We start from the raw sequence: 17,238 nt of genomic DNA, 5'->3' as shown, positions 1-17,238 counted from the left end.
CCGCTGTGATCGAGCACCATAATGAATTAAATAGCCCTGACATTTCAACACATGCGCCACATTTTACCTCTCATCTGTCACTGTTACGGCACACGACCTCTGTGATTTTAATCTCTCTTTCTTTCTCTGTCTGATTGTGATGTCCATCCGGCTCATTTGTATTCCGTCTCAGTCTATCTTGCTTGTGGCTGGAACCAAAGTTGTGGCATCGGATAGATTTGAATAGATATTAAGAGTGAATCTCACGAAACTGTCAAGAACACGTCTGGCTGGTATTTCATAAGAATTGTAACTTTTGCACTTAAACTAAAATGAAGCAGATTTTTAGAAGAGTGTGACGTCGTTAGCCCCTTTCACACATACAGACCTTTACCGGCAATATTCTGGAAAGGTCTGTATGTGTGAACAGACCCTTTTTGAAAATAGCAGTAAATCCGTTCTGGCAATTTTTCGGATATTTGCAACATTACCGCTAATTTGCTGGAATGCTGCGTTGCGTGTCAAAATAAGATTTGTCTCCAAAAATCAGTCCATTTGCTGAAGCAGAGAATGTTGTGGCCAAATTAAGACTCAAGATCACCCCAGAGTGGATGAAAACATCCGCAACAGCACACAAGGGTTAAAAGCAACGAAACACACTGGAATGTGGGATATCAAAGTCAGTGAAGGATACGTCTATGCTACATTGAAAATTCAATAAGAAGAAGGTATCTCTCAAGACAGGAAGTGAAGCATAATTTGGATTTGGACGTGCCATGTTGCTTTCCTGTCTTGGAATGCTTTCTCAGATGGCTGCTTTTTATACCTTTCGGATAAAGCAAAACAATTCTCTCCCACTAAAACAATAGATTTAATAAATCATTTCTAATAATTTATTTAGTCTTTGCAATGATGAAAGCACCTACATAATATTTTGGTTGTTATTCAGCAAGAAACTAGCTTAAATTTCAATTTAAAGGCTTTAATAGTTTAATTAGGCAAGTCATTGGACAACAGTTGTTTTGTAGCCAATTAAATTTTTGTTTAAATTATTAAGTAAAATGTTTAATGTTAAATATTTTTTGATAAAAGTTTTCCTCGCTCTGTTAAATATTACTTGAAAAATATATGAAAAAGAAATATTTTTATTTCTTTGTAATTACTGTGTAATTTTAAATTACACAGTAAGACTAACAATTTTGTCTTCAACTTGTACAGTAATCTATATTTTCCAATGAAAAAAATGCAATGAGAAAATGTAAGATTTGCTGTAAAATGTACTTTTGGTTTGTTTTGTTTTTTCCCCACAAAACATAAAGCATTGCACAGGATCCATCTGTGAGTCATAGACTGGTTGATCAATTTCAAATACAGCGGGGGAAATAAGTATTCAACACGTCACCATTTTTCTCCAAAAACTTATTTCTAAAGGTGCTGTGGACTTGAAATTTTCACCAGATGTTGGTAACAACCAAATAAATTAATATATGCAAGAAAAACAAATCTAATTAATTTACACATGAAGTTATGCATAATAGAATGAAACAACACAGGAAAAAGTATTGAACGCATGAAGAAAGGGAGGTGTAGTTTGGCAGTGAAAGCCCAGACAGCAGCTAAAATCTCTCAGTAGTTCTTTAGCAATCATCTGCCTTTCCTCAGTGTAAATGTATATTAGCTGCTTCAGCCCAACATCTACATTAGCAGGATGATGAAGATGAAACAAGGGTGGACATTTAATCAAGACAATGATCCAAAACACAGCCAAGGAAACTCTCAAATGGTTTCAGAGACAGAAAATCAAGCTGTAGAATGGCCCAGCCAATCACCTGACTTGAATCCAATAGAAAACACAAAATAAAGATCAGATTTGATAGACGAGACCCACAGAACCATCAAGAATTTGACACACTGTTGAACTCTCAAACTCTGTGGAAAACTCACACCTGTGCAATGCATGAGAGGCGTCTTTAAGCTGCCATCACCAAAAAAGCCTTAAATGTAAAGTATTAAATACGTTTCAGTAGTTCAGTACTTTATTTTGCTGTCATTCCATTGTTATTATACATAACAAATGTTCCAGAAATTCTTTTTGTTTTATTTTGATGTTTGTTTTGTTTGGGTTTTTACCTAAATCTGGTTCAATTCCACATCAACAGCTTCTTTAGAATAAATGATGTTTAACAGAGCAAGGAAATGTTCACAGTATTTCTGATAATATGTGTTCTTCTGGAGAAAGTCTTATTTGTTTTATTTCGGCTTGAATTTAAACCCATTTTAAGGACAAAATTATTAGCCCCCTTAAGCTATTTCTTTTTAGATAATCTACAGAACAAACCATCGTTATACAAAAACTTGCCTAATTACCCTAACCCAGGGGTGGGCAAACTCGGTCCTGGAGGGCCGATGCCCTGCACAGTTTAGCTTCAACTCTAATTAAACACACCTGCTTATAGATTTCTAGTCTTGAAGATGTTATCTTGAAGACACTGATTAGCTTGTTCAGGTGTGTTTGACTAGTGTTGGAACAAAACTCTGCAGGGACACCGGCCCTCGAGGATCAAATTTGCCCATCCCTGCCCTAACCTGTCGAGTTAACCTAATTAACCTAGTTCAGCCTTTAAATGTCACTTTAAGCTGTATAGAAGTGTCTTGAAAAATATCAAATAAATGTCATCATGGCAAAGATTTAAAAATCAGTTATTAGAAATTAGGGGTGTCCCGATTTCGATTTTTAACCGAAATCGATGTTCAATTTCGATTATCGAATCAAAAAATAGAATCGTCGATGCTGCCACGCCCCCATGTCACGTCAGCTTGGCTTGCCAAGCGGGAAAAACACAGGCTTGTTGAAGTGCTTGTTAAACTGCAGAAGCAGGAGACCCGTCAACAGAACTTAAACCCTCTCCTCTTTCAATGAAGTCGCCGGAGTGTAAGCATTTTGGATTTCCAGTGAGTTATGTTGACAACGTTCATGTTGTCGACAAAAAAAACACAGTTTTGCAAGCTCTGCTGTGTACGTATTATGTACACCCCCGTTGCAAATCCGCTCGCGAAAAGTACACACTCAGGCCCTGTTTACACTGTCTTTGTTTTTAAATGGCATTTTAGAACGACAACAATTTGACATCCACAGTGGCGTGTAGCATTTCTGAGCAGCCCTCCTTCCTCTCTACCTCTGAAAATGCACATCACGTGACCACACAGACACAGCCATGCGCTCGAGACAGCAGGTCCAGGCAGTCAGAGGACTGCTTCAATCTTTCACTCACTTGTACTTAGTCATTTTAGCGCACACCTCAGATGCTGTTGGCTGGTTCCTGTTGGTTGTGCGTCTTTTTTACAGACGCCATTATAACGACACAGATCTCTGCCTATTCACGAGTCGCGCAGAAAAAGTGATTGACAGGTGGTAATTATGTGTGTATCTTGCCTTTATTCATTTACTGTATGATTTGTTTATGGGTAAAACAAAGACCATGCAGGTCAGGTAGTTCAAACGGTAGGCTACAAATAATGAATCGGTCATTAATTATTCATAATCGAAAATCGAATCGAATCGTGCCTTTAGAATCGAAAATGTAATCAAATCGAGGATTTGGAGGATCGTGACACCCTTATTAGAAATGAGTTATTGAAACTATTATGATTAGAAATGTGTTGAAAAAAATCTTCTTTCCGCTAAACAGAAATTAAGAAAAAAAATTGAAAAATTGAGAAAAAAAAAAAAAATATATATATATACATTTTTTAGGGGGTTTCACCTTTATTGATAGGACAGAGGAGTTATTTAGACAGGATAGTTTGGGGAGCAGAAATAGGGGAAAAATTGGCAAAGGACCTCGAGCCAGGAATGGAACTCTGGTTGCTGTTAGCACTGCGGTACTATGTGCCAACATTCTAACCACTAGGATATTGGCGCCCATGAGATCAACACATTTTTAAACAACAGTTTTAATAAATAATTTATAATCATTTATTTATTCTTTAAATTGCAATTGTTTTTTCTGTATTTTTTATTCAAGCCATTTTTTTACGCTTTTAAACATCACTCGAGAAATGTTTGAAAAAGAGTTCAAATTTCACAGGAGGGCTAACAATTTAGTCTTGAAAATGAAAAAAATTGCAATAAGAAAATGTAAGATTTGCTGTAAAATGTACTTTTCTTTTTTTTTTTTATCACAGAAGATAAAGGATCGTACATTGCACAGAATCCATCTGTGGGTCACAGACTCGTTGGTCAATTTCATGCAGGTTTGTGAGAAAGGTGAGGGGGAAGTCAAAGTCTACCATCAGCCTTCATCAGTGCTGCCTTGAGGAAGGAAGAGAAATGCCTGCTTTCTCTCTTTTCTCTCTTTTGACCCGCTCGAGAGAGGCAGGGAAGCAGTGAGGGAAGAGGAACAGAGAGGCAAGACCAGATCTGGAAGAATACCTTTGCAATAGCAGATCTGAAAGTCTGAACTCCATCTGAATACCAATGAGGTGCTGTGAAGACAGGCAGAGTTTCTCTCTCTCTCTCTCTCTCTGTCACACACACTTGCAGTACATTTCACGTTAGTGTGCTGATCGCCACGTTGGGGTTTAGTTTTCAATAACGAGTCATTATTACACCACTGCAAATAAATAAATAAATGGACATGAAATATTGATTGGATTTTAAATGAGTTTATTATGTGAGAAGAAAAGCGAGCGCAGAGTGACACGACAGACTTGAAGCTAGCGCAGCTGTGCTGGAAATCATTTTCCTGGAATGATGCTCTATTATACCTGTTTAGCATCAGTATGCAAAGAGATTTTAATAATCGTTCAGGTCCAAAATATCGACGTGGCTTGGCGCATCAATGCTGTTGGACAATTTAATAATTACATCAACATAATTATTACAGTGCTTAACATTTACAGTTGAAGTCAGAATTATTAGCCCCCCTTTGAATTTTATTTTATTTTTTTTTATATTTCCCAAATGATGTTTAAGAGAGCAAGGAAATGTTCACAGCATGTCTGAAAATATTTTTTCTTCTGGAGAAAGTCTTATTTGTTTTATTTTGGCTAGAATAAAAGTTTTCAATTTTTTTTAAATCCATTTTAAGGTCAAAATTATTAGCCCCTTTAAGCTATATATTTTTATACTCTACAGAACAAACCATCATTATAAAATAACTTACCCTAAATTACCCTAACCTGCCTAATTAACCTAGTTAAGCCTTTAAATGTCACTTTAAGCTGTATAGAAGTGTCTTGAAAAAATATCTACTCAAATATTATTTACTGTCATCATGACAAAGATAAAATAAATCTAAAAAAAAAAAAAAAAAAAAATCAAAAATCAAAATAAATCAGTTGTTAGAAATGAATTATGAAAACTATTATGTTTAGAAATCAGCTTTCTGTTAAACAGAAATTGTGGGAAAAAAATTAACAGGTGGACTAATAAATGGCTTATAATTCTGACTTCAACTGTATAAGTACACCCCTCATAAATCTCTCATTTAGATTTTCTAATTTTCTCTAGGTAGCTTTACAATATTACATTTGTGCATATATACATGAAATTAGTCAGCACTGAAGCTAAATCTGGAGCTTGTCTAACAAAATAACTTCTAAAATGAGTACAGCCATATTTATGTTAGGGAAAAATATTAAATAAAAAATGTAAAAAGAGCAAAGTTCAAGAGGGACAATTTTTTTAAAATTATTATTATTAGATTTTTAATTACATTTTTTTAAAAAAATTGTAGTTTGTAATTTTTTTTTCGAATCAATGTAAATTCTATTTCTAAACATGTTCGGTGACTAAAATATTATTTTAATATATATATCCGTTTATTTAATATGTTGTGTTCAAATGCACCATGACCCATATTCACTAAGACATGGATACAAATATTAATTTTCAAAATAGGTTGTGCTGGATTAGGTTTTATGTGGGTTGTTCTGTCATTATGTTGAGCACTGTACATCTCAATCATTTTATAGGGATAGTTGACCCTATATTTTATCCATACCAATTTGAGTTTTGTTGTTCACAAAGTAAAGTTTATTTATAAACTAATTTCAATAGGATTAAGTGCTTATGATTGCTTGCAGCCGGCCCCGCATTATTCAATCTATGATTCACCAATCAGACGATTTCTAAGCCACTATAAATACCCTCAGTTCCATATGACACAGCCATTTCCCCCATTAGTAGTAATTGTACATTGTATTTGTTACATCCTTTTAGATGTTAATATTAAACTAGGAGTAAATGACATAACATACATTAGTTTAATGTGTGTGACAAGCGGATGGAGAAAGAAATAAACTGAAAACCAAATAACACTGCAATTATTTATTGCCCATATATCCAATGAAAACCAGTGAAAATATATTATACAGTGAAAGAAATATATTTACAATGATTAAATAATGAATTACCTGGGGGGAGAGGAAGTAGTTGAATGTGCTTAAATCAAAGAAATAAATATAACAAAACTCAGTAACTGTTTTCACCAAACTAAACTAAATATGAAAAGAAAAGCATGAAAAGAAACATCTTCAACGTACCAAACGTCTTAACTAAACTACTCTAACTAAAAACAAAACATACAGAAAACAGCACATTCTCCTGAACCTAGTGAACTAATACAAAATATCAATCTGAGTGTTGTATATGTATATCGCGAGACTTACTCACTCCTACACCTCTCCGAGGCATTACTCAAACATGTCAGTTAACTGGACAATTTCACAAACATTGTTAAATCGCAAACTTTAGACAAGAGCATTAAACAAGCAAAACACATTCTCTCAGACTAGCCCTCGCAAGAGAGACTGTCCTCACAGAGACCCACAGAAAGAATAAGAGCGAGAAGTGGCGAGAAGGAAACAGACAGAGAGAGAGAGAGAGAGATCGCCATTGCAGTTTGGGCTCGGCTTTTAAACGCTACGCCAACCAGCGATTAGTGGCGCAAACCCAGCGTCAGCGGCCAACGTCATCAGCACGAAATGCGGATCCTCCAATGCCGTTCGTACCTGTAACACATGCATGAAACGACACACCCACATACAAACGAACGCACACACTTATCCAAAATACGTTCTGCAAGCGAACGTTACAGTATTAATGCCACAGCTGAGTATTGTTGCTGACCATGTCCATCTCTTTATGACCACAGTGTACCCATCTTCTGATGGCTACTTCTAGCAGGATAATCCACCATGTCATAAAGTGTGAATCATCTCAGACTGCAGGGCTCAACAATAAGGACTGCCCGGTGGCCCGGGGCCAGCGTGAAAGAAGCTCGGGACAGTAGACAGGATTGTTACTGGCCCCTATCGGCCAGTAACGATGAGCACGTTATTTTTTTCGTAACCTGGTAGCAACCAGTACAGTGAAAAGATATAAAAAAAAAAAGTTACAAAAAAAAAGTACACAAAAAGTGGGTTTCTAAAGTCTTGGAAGCAGACAATTGCATGGTTACAAAATTAAGAAAAATAAATTTTCCATACCGCTCTTTTGCTTGCATAAAATCTTGAATTTTGCTCATCATACACTTATTAACATTTTTAAATTGTTTAAATTCTATATTCAAAGACATTATTTAAAATATGTGGCTAAGAAATACCAAATATTAACTTTTTTGTTGTTGTTGGGGCCAGTGAAAAGTTTTGCAGGGCAAATAAAAATCTCAACCACTGGCCCGATCGGCCCAGTAGAAAAAATCCTTAGCGTTAAACCCTGGACTGGTTTCTTGAACATGACAATGAGTTCACTGTACTCTAATGGCCTCGACAGTCACCAGATCTCAATCCAATTGAGCACCTTTGGGATGTGGTGGAACGGGAGATTCGCATCATGGATGTGCAGCCGACAAATCTGCAGCAACTGCATGATGCTATCATGTCTATATGGAGCAAAATCTCTGAGGGATATTTCCAGTCCCTTGTTGAATCTATGCCATGAAGGATTAAGACAGTTCTAAAGGCAAAAGGGGGTCCAACCCGGTACTAGTAAAATCTACCTAATAAAGTGGCCGGTTAGTGGTTGTATTTAAGTTATAAAAAGACTTATTCTGATCTTTACTTAAAAATAATAAGTTACAAATACAAAATTACAAAAAGATTCTTGGTGACAAACTGATAGTGGCAAAGTTAAATGTTATTTGTTATGCTGTTCTAAATATGCGTAACATTATTTTTGCTACATTAATCATAATTGCCCTGAATGACATTTTAGCGCTCTGTAAATCCTGATGAAGATGCATTATAGTCATCATTTTTTGCTTATTGTAAAAAAAAAAAAACAACCAAACCAGGCAGATTCCAGTAATTTTACATAAAGATGAATACATTTAAACCTGTCGTTGAATTTGATGAAGGAAAATAAATGTATACGAGTGAAATGGCTGACACGAAACTCTGGTGAAAACAAAACAGTAGACTAATTTTTGTAGACTAATTGAGACATACGGTGCTGATGCTTTAATGACGGTTCTTATGACTGCAATCAAACCATCCACATGAAATTTGATTTTAGTGCTGAAATGATTTTAATTAGGGAAATCAAGCTGTCCGTAATTACAGGAGCAACAGAGGTCTCTCTCCTCTGTGTCAGAAAAAGCCGCAGGACGCTTGATGTACGTCAGGACTTCATTAGCACCGACATTAGAGTTGCCAAACACAGAGAAAACAGCAAAACTCTGCTTTTATTTTCGTTCGAGAAACTTTTAATAACTGCTCACACAATGCAAGCTCAGGGTTCAAGTGAAAACAACTGAACAGAGCTCCAGACTGTGGTTTCACTGTTGTAACACTGTTCTTTTTGGTGTTTGTTTGTTTTTATTTGTGTATTTGCATATTAATAATATCAACAATAATTGATCATGCATTGTTTATGATTTGCAAAACATTGTTACTGGTTACATACCATCAAATGTAATTCATGAGTTTTAGTAATAATAATAATAATAAGTCCCATCTATCTATCTATCTATCTATCTATCTATCTATCTATCTATCTATCTATCTATCTATCTATCTATCTATCTATCTATCTATCTATCTATCTATCTATCTATCTATCTATCTATCTATCTATCCATCCATCCATTCATCCATCTATTCATCTCTATCCATCTAGCATCTATTCATCCATCCATCCGTCTGTCTGTCTGTCTATCTATTCATCTAACCATCCATCCATCCATCCATCCATCCATCTATTCATCTCTATCCATCTAACCATCTATTCATCCATCCAACCGTCCATCCATCCATCCATCCATACATCTAAAAGAAATGTTATTAAAAACAAAATACACTGTATAGATTATGAAACACTCACTCATTAAACAAATATTAAATAAAAATATTTACATTAAATATTCTTTCTATTTTACTACTTTAAAGCCATAAAATTGGGTTTTAATACATTTTAAAACAAAAAAAAAACTTCTTCAAACAGATTTAATTACATTAAAAACATGATCAAGCTTGCATTTAAATATTAATAAATGTGAGTTATTGTCAATAAAACATTGCTCTTTGGCAAGTATAGATGGCATTCCAGTGAAAGACGAAGTTAATTATCTAGACATTGTTGTATCAAAAGATATGAAGATCAGATGTGCAGATAACTTCTAGCCAATTTTGGAAAAAAACTAAAAAGTTAATTTTTTTATGGAAAAATAAGAAACACTATATTAGAAACTATGTAGTTTTGAATAATTATGAAAATGGCTGTCTTAATTTCATCAGTTTTGCTAATCTTAATTATACATTCAGAATTAATTGGATTAATTAGCATCTTTAAAATCCTGCCTTTTTGTGGAATTTAATACTGTTTCTTTTTCTCTAAATTAGGGGATTTAAATTCTTTGCTCTTGTGTAATTATAACCCTAAAAAAAATTCCATCCAAACTATTTTTGTTTCATAAACAATGTCTGTTATCATGGTCTTTAATCTACAAGCACAACTTTTCCCCACATAATTATATTATATAATTTGGCACAACAAAGATCAACTGTACAAAAATAAGTCCATTTACTTTGATAATTGGGCAAAAAAATTTATAATTTATTTTCGACAATTATTTAATATCAGAAGAGTGCCTTTTAAATATGAGGAATTTTTGTCCCATTATAAACATCTAATTACAGCTAATTAGAATTTGAGATAATCTCTTGTCCTAATGCTGTCTATTACTGGATCAGACATATAGGTAATAATAACTGGAAAATGGACCTTACCTCAGAAATTCCTAATGTAAAATAAAATCTGTGGAGTGTCTTCTAAAATAATACATAGGTGATATCCTACAAAAGTGTATGTATATATATATATATATATGTATGTATGTATATATATATTTTTTTTTACAAAAGGTTTGTTTCTGAATATTTTGATGTATATTGCTCCTTCTGTGATCACCAAATCAAAGATGTCTCACCTCTTTTGGAATTGTGAGTATACCAAATTTTTTTTGAGACAAAGGTTTTAGGTATATTTAGTGGTATAATTCCTGATGTTATGTTAAAATATGAAAATGTTGTTTTAGGATATAACCATGAGATTAAACATCTAGATGTTTATTTTAAGATGATTATTTAATCCTATTTTTTTTGTCCAAATATTTTATACACAAGTGTAAATTTTGTAAGCGTAAACCTTTCTTTCAGTTTTTTCTTGAAGATCTAAACCTTTACATGTCTTTCATTTCTAAATCTACTAACAAGGAAGCTGTCAAACTGTGAATCTGTTTAAAAGATACATTTCTGTTTTGCTGCCTGGTTTGTAATGTGATATAATGTAATGTAAATGTTTCATTTGTTATAAAAAAAAAAGTTGAACATGATCGTTTCACCTTAATTTGTTAAAATTGTTAATAATCCTAAAACTCCTTAGCAGGACTAATATCATACACCATGTTAAAAAAGCACTTACATTTTGGTGGAAAACTGAATCGAAATGAATAATTTAAGCGAGTATCTGCTGCTCAAATTGAACTCACTCTGCTGACTTTCCCATGGCCGTTTTCTGTCGTCCTCTTTGTGCACGAGCTGCACGAGCACCTACGCGTGCACGTCTCATGGAACCCGCACGCTGTCGCGAGAATGAGACGTGTTGCTATAACGACAGATGTACACACACACAACAGTTTTCACAAGCTAATTCGCGAGGTAGGTGTGACATTTTGATAACAGTCAAATTGTTGGTAAAATAGCCTATGTTTTTGCTCAGGACGTTAGTAACAATTAGATCCTTTGAATATATCTTTATTTTTGAAGATATTGTAATCATTCTGGCGCCAAAATGTGAAGGAAATAAGACTATTTAAGTTAATGAGGCAACACCCTTGAATAATAACCTCTGATATTTATTTAACCTTAAAGGTTTGACAACAGAAATCCACAAAAACCGAAAGGTACTATTTCAACACATTGATTGTTTCTATCAGCTTATGTGACGTAGGTTATGTTAATAAACCTATAAATAATATTCAGATAGTCAATATGGTTATAAGGAATGTTCTCTGCTCGTTGTCTCCACCTACAGCAAGATATTTTCGGCTTTCATTATTTAATAATGTTTCTTGAGTTAAAGCTTGGAAGTTGACAAACAAGTTTTACATCTATAACTTCATAGAATGTACCATACAAAACATGTTTTGGAAAGATTCAAACTTAATATTTCATGTATGTGCGAATTTTGTGGTCAAGAAAAAGAAACAATTTGCATCTTTTTTATTGTATTTACACAACAATATTATGGAAAGATTTATAATTGTTTATTAACAAAAAATGTAGAATAAGATTTGTTTATTTGATTTACTGTTTTATTCTAATAATGAAAACTTAAACTGTAAATGACAACATATTTTTCATTTGTTTGCTATTAGGAAAATACCATATAACTTACGTAAGCTCAATGTAAACCAAACTTTTCCCATTTTGTGAATGACTTCAAATTATGTGTAAATCTTTTAGAACAATCACAAAACAAAAAGCACTGAAAACATGTAATGCTCTGAAAACATTTAATTTCATGTTAATGTATTTTTTTATTTAGTTTTATTTTTACAATATATTTCTCTTCCAGAAAACTATGTGAAATGTAATGCATCTTGTTCTTGTGGCATTAAATTAATAACACACAGACACACACACACACACACACACACACACACACACACACACACACACACACACACACACACACACACACACACACACATATATATATATATATATATATATATATATATATATATATATATATATATATATATATATATATATATATTTTTTTTTTTTAAATTTATTTATTTATTTTTTGCGCTAGGTAACGTACAGTTGAAGTCAGATTTATTAGCCCCCCTGAATTATTATACCGCTTATTTATTTTTTCCTCAATTTCTGTTTAATGGAGAGAATTTTTTTCAACACATTTCTAAACATAATAGTTTTAAAAACTCATTTCTAATAACTGATTTCTTTTATCTTTACCATGATGACAGTACATAATATTTTATTAGATAATTTTCAAGACACTTCCATACAGCTTAAAGTGACATTTAAAGACTATCGGAAAAAAATAGCTTAAAGGGGATAATAATTTTGTTCTAAAATGGTGTTTAAAAAATTAATAACTAATTTTATTGTTGCCGAAATAAAACAAATAAAACTTTCTCCACAAGAAAGAATATTATCAGACATACTGTGAAATTTTCCTTGTTCTGTTAAATAGCATTTAGGAAATATAAAAAAAAAAAATAATAATTCAAAAGGGGGCTAAGAATTTTGACTTCAACTGTACTTATGCTTGAACTTTGGTAATAAAATAGACTTATTTTTTCTGTACTATTCAATGGCTGGTCTTTTATGTCAAATGTATTTTAGTTACCTTGCTGTAACTACGAAATTATGATCTATTTTACCATTAAACTATGACACCATTACAGTGCTTTTATTGTAAAGGGTAATTCAGTGAAATGTGTCCTGTTATGCGCTGTGCATTTCTCACTCAGAACTCTATTTTCTCAGGACACTTCAGTGGAAATTACTGCCTGTGAAGCTTACAGTCTGATCAGAGAGCAGCATGAATTTAAACAACTTTGTGGTACTTCCCAGCAAGCCCAAGTCAATGAAGTTAAATGTCAGGTTTGAACAGTTGGTTCCCTTGAGTTTCTTTTCATGCTTCAGATTTTTCTCATTATTAGCATGTTCATGTCGTGTTTGCAAATGGAAGCAGTCCAAGTGTTTAGAGTAGTTCGTTTTAGCAGAATAGCATGATTTTGTGTATTCAGCTGAATGATTGTCTTAAGCATATTGACGTATAATATGAAAAAGTCACATTGGTTTCTGAAAGTCTGTACATTTAAAGCAAAAAATGTTCAGATATAATATAAAATGGCTGCCGCCGTCGCGTCATCCAGGTGAATGCTGCACACTGGTGGTGGATGAGGAGATTCCCCCCATCGTGTAAAGCGATTTGAGTGCCCTGAAAGGCGTTAAATAAATGTGAGGAATTATTATTATTATTATTATTATTATTATTATTATTATTATTATTATTATCATTCTAACAGTTCTTAGAGTTATTTTTTGTTGATGGTAATTTATTACATACTGTACCTTTTCGAAAAAAGCTATCTTTTCATAATTTCAATTTTTAAATCTTATTTACTCTTTTCTATTTGCGATTTTTTTTTTTACTCAGAGGATATGTTTGATTTTAATTCATACATTTTATTTAATTTTATTTTATTTTGAGTGGATCGTGGTAAAATAGGAAAACTTAGACACTGTATTTTTTCTTAGTCTGTATTATATACTACTATGGATGGATTCGTTAAATACCAATTAAAAAAAAGTTAAGTATCAAAATTCATCTCATCAATATGAATTTGTACTAGCACAAACGCAGAGTTTTTGTCATATTTTATTGCCATTTTCTAAACCATAGTGATTATACTGTGATAAAATATATTTGGTGATAACTTTATATTCGATGGCCTTAACTACTGTGTACTTGCATCAAAATATAAATACAATGTACTCACCATGTTCATAATGTGCTGATGAACACTTCTGGTGCTCTTGAGGTGGAATATATTCAGTTAAAGTCAGAATTATTAGCTCTCCTGAATTATTAATTTATTTTTTATTACCACATTTCTAAACATATTACTTTTAATAACAAATTTCTAATAGCTGATTTCTTTTATCTTTTATATGATGACAGTAAATAATAATTTACTAGATATTTTTCAAGATACTAGTATTAAGCTTAAAGTGACATTTAAAGGCTTAACTAGGTTAATTAGGCAAGTTAGGGTATCAGGCAAATCATTGTATAACAGTGGTTTGTTCTGTTGATAATCAAAAAATAATATTGACCTTATTGGTTTTAAAAATTAAATACTGCTTTTATTCTAGCCAAAATAAAACAAATAAGACTTTCTCTATAAAAAAAAAAAAAAAAAAAAATATATATATATATATATATATATATATATATATATATATATATATATATATATATATATATATATATATAAAAACACTGTGAAAAATTCCTTGCTCGGTTAAACATCATTTGGGAAATATATAAGAAAAACCACACTAGTGCTAATCATTTTGACTTCAACTGTACAGTGTATGTACATTAGTTAAGGCATAACATATAAGTATTTTTTCTCCCAGGAATCTCCGAGAGTTGCGTATGGAAACAGTGCAGCTGGATCAACATGCCAAGGAGATGGAGAGCAGACTGGAGAAGCTCAGACAGCGGATGAACCAGGAGAAAGAGGAGAGAGAGTGAGTACAACAGCAATGGGAGGGACAGCTTGTTGAATTAATGAATGAGTGAGTAGATGAATAAATTAACCAGCCAAACAATGACTGTGACAGAGAGTTGGAGATAAAAGAGGAAATGTAAACAATGAAACGCCGATGAATAGAATGGAAAAAAAAAAACGTAGACCGAGATAGCAGGTGAAAGAGATTATGAAGGTAGGTGTGAAAGCAACTCCAGTGAATAATTCTGACGCAAAATTAATATTCTGTCGGCGTTTGAGTTTCTTCTATCCTCCTAAAACTTGGTAGCTGCTGTTTTGTTCTTCAAGGTTTTTCCATACAGTGACAGTTTACAGTGACCACAGCTGTCAGACTCTAAAAAAAGGGACAAGAAAACAACAAACATCTCCATAAAAGTGGTCCATAGGATGCAGCTATCCTGAAGCTATACATTATTTATTTGACAGGCACTTTAATCCAAAGTGACTTACTGTATGCTGGAGGATGCGCACGTTTTTCAACAGTTCATACATTTCCTGGGAGTTGAACCCATTGCTATCACCGCTCTCTTCTTTTTTGGGATGAAATTTGCACCAATAACTGATCAAAATGTAAGTTTCACTTCTTAAAATGTACAGAAAATTATTCCCAGGGCTAAATAACATCTTAAAACGTTAACCCAATATTGATAACCGAGTCATTATATACTCTTGATGTTGATTTAATTCTCTTTTTATTCTATGTAATTCCAGTCAATCCATGAACTTTATTCTTTGGGGTAAATATACCTGTTGTGTTTACCACAACATTAAGTTATCACATTGATCTCCCATCTGTGTAGAGATATGTATTTAAAGCAGAAGTCTCACACTCAAATTGGTGGGGGGTTATTTCAGTGACTTGCAATTCATCGGATGGCCGATGAAACACAATAAAAAGTGGAAACCTGACATAATTGATGCATCTTAGGATCACAGACATGATGTTTATATTTCAGCCATTACCTGTCACTTGTGCTAATGCAAGTTGGCACATTTTTTTTTTTGTGTCACACAGCTGCTGAACTATGTCTCTGTCATTCCTATACAGTCAAAACTTGAGCTTTTGGTTTCTTGTTGTACATATTGAAGGGGTAGTTTAAATTGCTATGAAAATACTACAAATAATTGGCATTATAATTATTATTTTTTTGTCCCAACTAATTGTTGCATAATCAAAAGTTTAACAGATAGCATAAGAACCGCAGTAAGCAGTTTGGGTAACTTTAGTGACTTCACTTGTAATTGCTCTTCTCAATATCTAACTTTTTTGTAAAACTACAACAAAGAATGGGAACATATAAATGTATTGACATTTACTTTAACAAGTTCAATTCAAGCAGCAATTTTTTTTGCACATTTTTTTTATCAATATCTTAATATGCATACGAGGAAAATCTATTAAATGAGATCGAATATTGCCCTGTTAAAATAGTTGGGTTACAAATACCCCAACATATAACCCAACTATAGCACATTCTAAACTATGGGTCATTTTAACCCAATGCAATTGGTTTTATTATTTAACCCAATGCACTGGGTTATTTTGATTAAATGTATTTTTTTTCCATTCTAGTATTATTATTGCTACTTTTATTACTACTATTAATTTTATATAATGGTTGTGTAAATAAAAACATGCAGTTTAAAAAAAAATATTGAAAATGCTTTATTTCCATTACATTTTAAGTTCCAGACACCTTTATCTGTTTAATATAGATCGGCTATGAAGAGCGTTTGTATCATCAATAATTAAGAGTGCTGATCAAACCGATGTAAAAAACACTACATGAAGAGGTAATTTGATAAAAAAGATAACAATATTATTGCGTTTAAGCTTAAATAAACTTTACAATACAAAAATAACATTAAGCACGTATATTAATACAGCTGTTCTCATTTCTTCATTCATTTTCTTGGCGGCTTAGTCCCTTTATTAATCCGGGGTCGCCACAGCGGAATGAACCGCCAACCTATCCAGCAAGTTTTTGCGCAGTGGATGCCCTTCCAGCCTGTTCTGTGTCGGTTAAATCAGTTGACTGTTAAAATTCATTTTTTTTTAACCCAACTGGTTGAGTTATTAAATAAATAATCTAATAATGGTTAAAAATAACCCAACAAAGCACCAAATATTTATTCCAACGGATTGAGTTATTAATGAATACGCCAATAGAAGTTAAAAATAATCCAACAAAGCACCAAACATTTTTAACTCCACCATTAGGTTAAATAAATAACTTGATATAAATTGATATAAAACAGATTATAATCAAATGACACTTGCATATTTACAACAGAAGCTTAAAAAACAGAGCTTTAGTAAAAATAGAGCACTTACAGACATCTATTTCAACGTTTAAATCAGCCACAGAAATAATCTGCATGTGCGTTACTCTCGACCGCACACCGAAAGTAACCAAAACCATCAGTAAAACTAACCAAA

The 17,238-nt window shown here is 32.9% G+C and overlaps 2 protein-coding genes and 1 long non-coding RNA gene across 31 annotated transcripts in view; all 3 read left to right on the top strand.

Moving 5' to 3' along the window:
* Positions 1-7,474, top strand: part of LOC103909111 (uncharacterized) — a 90,187-nt gene extending 82,713 nt beyond the window's left edge. The window contains exons 15-16 of one of the 2 annotated variants that reach the window (XR_015514622.1): positions 4,165-4,461; positions 7,137-7,474. This is a non-coding gene — a long non-coding RNA (uncharacterized LOC103909111). Of the gene's footprint in view, positions 1-4,164; positions 4,629-7,136 lie in introns of those variants that run through there. The other variant, XR_015514623.1, reaches the window with a different exon arrangement.
* Positions 1-17,238, top strand: part of golim4a (golgi integral membrane protein 4a) — an 836,478-nt gene that overhangs the window by 346,869 nt on the left and 472,371 nt on the right. The gene's annotated exons all lie outside the window — the stretch shown is intronic.
* The window catches only part of zbbx (zinc finger, B-box domain containing), a 90,917-nt gene continuing 84,791 nt past the window's right edge, over positions 11,113-17,238 (top strand). For 12 of the 27 annotated variants that reach the window (XR_015514571.1, XR_015514568.1, XR_015514562.1 and 9 more), the window contains exons 1-3: positions 11,113-11,139; positions 13,003-13,119; positions 14,665-14,778. Coding sequence is in view for 11 of the 27 variants with exons in the window: in XM_087292811.1 (XP_087148937.1) it covers positions 13,058-13,119; positions 14,665-14,778 (176 nt within the window). In the remaining 16 variants the exon portion in view is untranslated. Of the gene's footprint in view, positions 11,385-13,002; positions 13,120-14,664; positions 14,779-17,238 lie in introns of all 27 variants that reach the window. The other 15 variants (XR_015514569.1, XR_015514561.1, XR_015514567.1 and 12 more) reach the window with 3 other exon arrangements.

This window comes from Danio rerio, chromosome 18 (genome assembly GCF_052040795.2).
Source record: "Danio rerio strain M-AB ecotype USA chromosome 18, GRCz13ab, whole genome shotgun sequence".
Classification (NCBI taxonomy): domain Eukaryota; kingdom Metazoa; phylum Chordata; class Actinopteri; order Cypriniformes; family Danionidae; genus Danio; species Danio rerio.
This window is presented reverse-complemented; position numbering and strand designations above follow the sequence as displayed.